General features: G+C 34.6%; 1 protein-coding gene across 1 annotated transcript; it reads left to right on the top strand.

Annotated features, from left to right (window-relative positions):
* Positions 1-544: 544 nt before the first annotated feature.
* LOC111609212 lies at positions 545-5,545 on the top strand. The gene is made up of 7 exons (XM_023336360.1): positions 545-1,001; positions 1,373-1,396; positions 2,147-2,425; positions 2,609-2,638; positions 3,110-3,224; positions 4,024-4,101; positions 4,245-5,545. Exons 1-7 carry the CDS (start codon positions 959-961, stop codon positions 4,288-4,290), a joined length of 615 nt encoding a protein of 204 aa, XP_023192128.1. The 5' UTR covers positions 545-958; the 3' UTR covers positions 4,291-5,545.
* Positions 5,546-8,111: the final 2,566 nt, after the last annotated feature.

Genomic DNA, 8,111 nt, shown 5'->3' with positions numbered 1-8,111 from the left:
GGATTGGAGCAGGGACGGGAGGGGGAGGGCTGCATTACATGGTGTGTGTGTGTGTGTGTGTGTGTGCGTGGGTGTGTGTGTGTGCGTGTGTGTGCGTGTGTGTGTGTGTGTGTGTGTGTGTGTGTGTGATGCCAAGTATCTGAGCAATAACCTTTAATCTGCAGAAAATCTTGCAGTGAAAACATTATTGTTTAATTTCGGAAGGAGTTTTATGTAGATTTAAAACGAATGATGGAGACAACCCTCAGAGAAGCCAGTCAGTGGATAACCGATCGGTGTATTTTTGCACAATGAAAGGTTTAGAGTTTGAACGAGCAGTTTAATATGGAGCCCCAAGCGTAGTGTGTAGAAAATAAATGAAGTTAAGTGCACTACAGACGTATTACTTTTGTATAAATAAATAAATACATCTCTCGCTTTCCCAACTTTTCTAGCTATGAACCAAATTCTTGGAATGATAAACTTTGACTTTTCTGTAAACTTCCTCAGACTTTATAATTAACTTTATGCGAACCTAGCACGATAAAACGGATACACGGGGATTGGTTTCGAAATCAAAGTCCATCTGGAAATCATACCAGTACTTGCGGCATCATAACTAAATCGAACATCGAGCTAATGCAAATGATCACATTTAGCTGTTAAATGTGATAATTTAACAGCAAAATGTTAAATTTTGCTGTTAATTTAACAGTCTCTCAACTTGGTGCTGCATAACTTCGCCCCCTCTGCGGTTTTATAGGAGGATCCGGGATTCACTTTTGACAGCCCTGTTCCGGGGATTTTTTTCCTCTCTTGCTTTCACTTGCTTAAAACGGGGAGTTCTTTAAGTTCGTAGATTAGTCTGCAGAATGTTGCGTCTGGACGTGCCAACCTCAGACTAGGAGAACTCTCAAAAACGAAAACTGATTGGTCCAGATACCTAGTTTTTAAGGAAGCCATAGAAAGAGAAAACAAAATGGGACTGCATCATGCGCCACTTTTTCTTGTCGTAATATTCGGTAAGTTAAAAATTAATATAGATATTTTTATTCTACAAGACATTTATTTTTTACTTCTATATGTTCCATCTGACTTTATGAAGCAACCTTTTCTTTGGAATCATTTTCACAGAAAGACTTATTTTTCAGCCTATTACTGCTTTATAATATTTGTGTTTATGCAAATATATCACTCTAAGAGTGCCAAGTAATTCTTTAAATTATATTATAATTGATGAAGCACAGTCCAGCCTTGCTTGACTTTGCAAAGTATTTATTTTTGTTGTAAAAAAAAAAAAATCAATACACTTAGACATGCTTTACCAATTATTGAATTACTCAAGAGTCACCTTCAATGTGATCTAACAGTTTCATTTTTGTTCTATTTACAGGGTCTTTTCTACAAACAACACAAGGTCAGTTTTTGTAATAAACTATTAAGAATTAATTCTATTGTTCGTGAAAGTGACTTTAAGTTGGGTTAAGAGTTTTGCAGTGCTATACTTCTATATTTAATGCTACAGTTCATACTGTTAAACATAGCACATCAAAGATTCAGCAAACTGTCCGTCCTTTCACTCAAACAAGGTTTTGAAATGTCAGAGAACGTTTGAGTCCATACCAGGATAGACTTTAGTAGATGTATGTTATTGGCTTGACAGTTGATCTTAGTTTTATATTTTTATGCAGGTCATTTAAATCAAACCTTTACTCATGGCATGTCAGCATGTATTAACTTGCATTAAGGTACAAATTGTGTTCCTGTTTGCGTACCTTCAACTCCAAATCGAAGATTCCTTTTGGTGTCCTTCTTACTGCTCTCCAACAGCAGTGCAAACAAAGAAGAATAAGATGTGTCTGTAAATTAGCTTTAGGTAAACAAATAAATATCAACGCTCTTTATTTATAAGTATTTTTTTTATCCAGTTATACATCAGTTAATGTTATACCGAACACCAAGAAGAGATTCTAACCACATGGTGATGATGATGAAAAGAGGGTTTCAACAATTCTGTCAGAAAAAAGACCAAGAAAACGAAAGCAAATGTTTTGGTGTTTTCTCTTTAAAAGAGTCAATAAATATTTAATTCTGCTTTGAAAAATATGAAATGCGTGTTTTGCAGAACTGACTATTTGGACTAATCATTGTATCTTTCCTATTTTAGATAATCCGCCCATTACTGTTGAAAGCTGTGAACATACCGATGTTCTTCTGGAATGCAACTGCTCAAAAATGACAGATGGATTAAAGTGGCAAAAAGATCAATTAATTTATTCAAATAACAGTATTATGGAGAACTACACAGACCGGATTAAAAGGTTTCCAAATGAAAGCTCCAAAAACTGCTCTATCCTTCTGAAGAACATCGCAGAAGAGGACGGTGGCGATTACAAGTGTAATTTTTATGAAGGAGAAGTATATTCCAGAAGCACTGTGACATTACGTAAGTTATAATTCTTTACCATTTATTTTGACCAATAATGAGTTTTCTTATGTTTTGTATTTTTAGCTTAGCTACTTTCTTTGCCAGGGCAATGATAAATGATGTTAAAATGTTTGCTTGGTGAAACATTGACAGTGTTGCTCAAACTAAATTTTTTTAACAACCTTTCTTTTCTCTTTGCAGAAGTCAACATGAACTCAACACAATGTCCAGGTTAGTTCTTGTAATAAACAGACTTAAAGGTTGTAACTGATATGATTCATTGCTGATGCCAGATTAAAATCCTTTCCAACATTAAGCCCATATTTTAGCAGGTAGATCTCAGAGAAATAGAATACTGTGATAAAGTTCAATGGTGCTGACTCTGGGTTTTGAGTGTTTATTATCTGTAAGCTACAATCCTCAAAATTCCAAGCAATAAAGGTTTAAAATAATTCACTCTGTTTGTAAGGAAATTTGGATAAATACGAGTTTCTCTTTCAGAAACAAAAGTGAAAGGATATGAAATGATTGAACTTTCTCACCATATTCTCATTTACTAATGATATACTTGTATGTTATATAATTTCAAAATAAAGTGTTGATAATTTTGAGCTAAGGACACTGTCCTTAACTCAAAGACTATTTGTTATGTAGATCATTTTTACTCATGTTGTACCCTCCTCCCAATTCCACCACTTATAGTTCATGGAACAACGGAAAGGGTCATAAGTCCTTCCACAGACCGTCCAGTGGAGTATTTTGCATTCATCATCATACCTGCACTTCTTCTCTTTGGCTGCATTTTTCTTCTTTTACGGTGAGTGTTGCAGAGTTCCAAATTAACTAACTTTTAAAAGTCTTCACTTTTTAATTAATTATGTTCATTTATATCTTCTATGCACACCATGAACAAAATGTAAAACTTTATAAACTAAGAATCTGCCCTTGTCTTCATATGCTACCAAATTTCTGGACTACAGCTGCTGAATCTAGATTTCATTTGGTCAGATCTAAGCATATACAGTATAGCAGCAAAGCATTGTCATGGAAAGATTCAGGACACTGATACTAGAAAATGCCGAAATAAAAAAAAACAAAAAACGTCAACAACACAACACTCTAAATATTAAAACATATTTAATGTTACAAAAGATTTGTTGTAAACTTAGTTTGTTCTGTAATTTTTTATTGAATTTCTATGATTATTTTTAAATGCTGTTTCTAAATTAGGTTTTTCATTAATCTATTTTGAGACATTGAACAAAACCGTGAACAGCAAATTTTTGGTTAAATTGTTAAAAAGGACAGTTACCTAAATGCACAATTGTAACATTGTACTTACAACTGCCAGGCAAATTTAGGCTGTGCTTTGGTAATACCTGAGACATTCAGCATTGTGAGAAAGCAGAGAGAAACATGCACGGGTGTAAAATGTTAATGTAGATAAGTAAAAATGAAAGTGAAAGGTTTTAAAACAATCAGAATTGTGGTATGACTACATTTTGTGCACAAGTCAGCATGATTGAGGAGCAGTACAATGTGACCTTGTTAATCTACAGTTTCACTTTGTTTTTGTCAGACACGACAATTCAGTTTTCATACTTATCTATCAACAGAAAACGAAGGAACCAGCTACATAATAAACAAAAGGGGGAACCAGTTGGATGCCACTTCTTTCCACCTCTCATCATCAGGTAAGTTCTGATCATTTAACTGATCTCCCTGAAATCAGTTAAATGTTATTTGGACCTGGAACTCAAATCCAGTCACACTGTCTGAAGACAGCAGTGATAAAAAAATGCTTGCAGCCACCCCTTATTCTTGCTCTCTGCTACAGACCACACATGGACCAAGAACCAGAAAGGCAACTTCCTTTGCTCTGAGCCTCCAGACTGCCCTGATTCTGATCTGACCTATTATCATCAGGATGTGTCTTAACAAGAGCCATCGAAAAGACTGCCGACGCAACTATCTGTAAACTGTCTTATAAGCTCTCTACCATCATCCTTTGTTGTTGCTAAACACCTGACAACGGGTTTGTTTTTTGGTGTTTTTGAATTCTCTTGGGAACAATAGGAGGAACATTTGTAAGCTTTTAAAAATCGCCAGCCAGAATGTGCAGCTCTTTAATTTTCTTTTACATTGAGCTGAGCTCTTATAATAATGTTTATTTCAGCTGGATGTAGAAATTATCTTATCATTGTAATTAAAATGTATATAATCAAGAGGGATGCAACGCAAATCTATTTCCATTTGATCAGAAATATTCCTTTTTACAGAGACTTAATTTCTATCTATATTTATGTAACAAATATTTTTAGGCATCATGTAGCTATTGGGTGATTAATATTTCTTTCTTTCTGCAGATGTAATCAGATGTAGTGCCATATCTTTGTTCTTTGTTAATGGATAATATCATTTATTTCTGTCTACACTTTCTTAACCTATATTAGGCTGATGTACATAAGATATTGTTTGTTTTTCCTGTCAGTTGAAAGTATGTAACTTTTGTAAGACATTCAAGAGGTTTGATACCTTTTAATTAAGCCCTACTGCCAAAGAGAATCATTTTGATTTTTAATATTTTTAAAGAGGATTTTGAACAATAGGAGCTGGACTCCAATAAAACTGCACTGAGAAAATAAGATACTAAAATGTTTCCTCTTGTGGGCTTCATCAGGGCCAACAAAGACAAACTGCTGATTCAAGCTATGGAGGGTTTTTTTTAAGGAAGTAGACAAAATGTGAATAAAAGGTCAAAGTCAACAAAGTATTTAAAGGAAAAGCTCATAATGACTCTTCCTCCTCAGAAACAAAGGAAAATGACCTTTTGTCCCTGGAATACTCTCTACCAATTGTCTTTTGTTTTTGCTTTCCTGTTTTCAAGTTAATTTTCAAATCGATAAAGCTGAGGAAAGGTGCTAATTGAGATCTAGTTAGATCGAATGTAACAATGTTCAATTCACTGAGGAGATGCAGCTAGCAGCTAAAGAAATGTACTGTGATTCCCTCCCCCTAAAATGTGGTCAGACTGTGTACTGTGCACTTCCTTTGTAATTTGGGATTTGAAACACTGATGTACAAAGTGTATTTACTGTATAAGCATTTTTTTTTAATTAAACTTAATAGAAAAATGTTGTTGGTTGGTCTTATTTCCTTTTATAAGCTTTCATTTCCTTTTTATATACCACTAATAATGCTTTGATACCTGACTCGCTTCCTCTATTACATAGAACAAGAAAGTCTCATCAGCAAATTGTACTTAAGTCTCCAAAAAAAATATTATGCTACAAAAACGTTTCACAGATTTATTATACTGAGACAAATGATACATACTCAGATCTTATTCTTATACTCTTAAATATAATCCATCTTAAATCACATATATAGTAAATACAATTTATTTCTTAATGATTTATTCTGTGAAGGTGTCAGAGGATTGTTAGAGAACAAATTGCATCATGAGGACTAAGGAACCAAGCAGACGGGTCTGGAAGAAAGATTTGGAAAAGATGGTGAAAGAAGGTCAGGGCTTCAATGAGAAGCATATTAAACCTAGAAAAAATATAAAACAACATCTCTCGCTTTGGACATCTGAGAGAAGTGTTCAATCTGTCATCTAAAACTGGAATGAATAAGTGCAGCTAAGCTCATAATGTATGGTCATTACACCTAAAGTGAAGAATTTCAAGCCTTTATTTCTTCAAATTGCAATAATTATAATTTACAGAGAATGGCTGTAAAATGAAACCTGTAGTACCTTTATGTTGCAGTAGCATCCCCAAACTGAGACCTTCATGCTTTGAGTGACCCACACATCCCATAGCTACAGTCTGCCCTATATGGACCTGCATGGATAAAGACCCCGGCTTGGAGGTCCAATGTACACAAGCAGTGATGTCAAATATGGGAAGCTGTGGGTGTACTCCCTGTACCCCTATAAAAGGCAGAGGAACTGTAGTTTCAGGGTGACTTTTATTGACTTTGTCCCTCCAACTGGTCTCTAAATGTAGGGCTTTCTTAATCTGTATGTATCTGTATTTATTTGGATTGCTTAATAAATATGTTTACTAATTTAAGTCTTTCTTACAGAGTCCTCTTTTATACATCTCATAGAATTAAAAATCTCAAAAATATATTTCAAACTCATCGTAGTTGACAGAAATAAAGGCTTGAAAACATCAAGTGAATTAAATTTATCTACATCATGTATTCCAGTTAGTAAATTGAGTTGCGGAAATAAATGAACTTAATATAGCAATATTCTCATTTAGTATATGTGACTGCAAATGTGCTTATTTATTAAACATGTAACTCTAATTTGCATGTGATACCTTGGACTTTACTGAGTTTGGTGTTTGGAGTCTCATTTGGGTTTCCATTTTAACCTCCTCTGTTTTTCATTTATTTTGACTTTCCTACTTCAGTTTATCTATATATTATGTAATTTATTCATCTCCTTGTGTTCTCTTACATTAGTATTCTTTTCCCAGTATTTCTGTTGTGTTTCTCATTTATGTGTCTAATACTTCACAAATACAAATACAAAAAGTGCGGAGTGCATTTGTATTCAGTTGTTCTGAATCAATAAGCTGCAGCCACACCTTCATATTTTTACGAGCTTTGCTCATCAGGAAAGAACTATTTCTGCCCACTTATCTTACATAATAACCAGCCCATTCTCACTCCCAACTCGTCATATATTAACTCATGGGACGGTCCGTCCTCGTCAACATATTGACTCGAATGGGCTACCCTTCGAGTCAATATGTGACGCATGGTCAGAAATTGTCCTAAGTCGTCAATATATGACGAGTTGGGAGTGAGAATGTGTTGTAATAACTCAAGCTCAGTCAGATCGGATAGGTTTATAGTCAGTTCTTAACACAGAATATAAATCATATGAATGTGCTATGATGTAAAACATTTCCTTGTAGCTTCTTGTTTTGGGAAGGTGAATCTTTTGATAGGATTGTCTTGCATTTATTTCCGTCCATCTTGCTATGAACTCTGAGCAGTTACGAAGTGAAACTTTTCCATTGTTTATTGCATGTAGGTCAAACTTTTACTAACTGTGGTCTCTTTTTACCAGAGCATCTCCTTCCACAGGATTTCTGTGTTTTACTTATGGCAATCTGTATTATGGTAAGCAGCGGCATCTTTTCTGACCAATGCTGTCTTCGTATGGCCTGTCAGCTTAGATTGGCAGCCATTTTTTGGTTGCAGTCATGCTGTTTGTTCACTCCAGTTTCAGATGACAGGTTGAACAGTTCACTCTCATATCCCCACAGCGAGGGATATGAGGATATGGACGGGATATGCTGTGTTCCTTAGTCCTCTTGATGCAATTTGTTCTGTAACAAAAGACCTTCTTAAGACCTTCACTGAAAACTCTAATTAATAGTGAGAGTAAATCACAAACTAATTTACAAGATTTACTTTTTACTTTATTAATAATGCTTGTGCTTTATTGTTTTTCAGGGCATCAGATTAAACCTGGCTGAATACAAATATGCACATCATTTTCTCAACACATGGAATCTGTGAAATCTAGTAGCAAAATTATTTTTTTCACTAGAAAGTTAGCTGACAAGTCTTTCTCGTGGTACATAAAGGAGCTCTATGTTTCACGTCATGTTTTATGGTTAAAAGAAGGAAATGAAAGTTTATTAAACAAACAAGGAGCAAACTGTAACAAGAATTT

This window comes from Xiphophorus maculatus, chromosome 7 (genome assembly GCF_002775205.1).
Source record: "Xiphophorus maculatus strain JP 163 A chromosome 7, X_maculatus-5.0-male, whole genome shotgun sequence".
Classification (NCBI taxonomy): domain Eukaryota; kingdom Metazoa; phylum Chordata; class Actinopteri; order Cyprinodontiformes; family Poeciliidae; genus Xiphophorus; species Xiphophorus maculatus.
The sequence above is the reverse complement of the archived record's forward strand: the minus strand, read 5'-3'. Positions and strand labels throughout refer to the sequence as shown.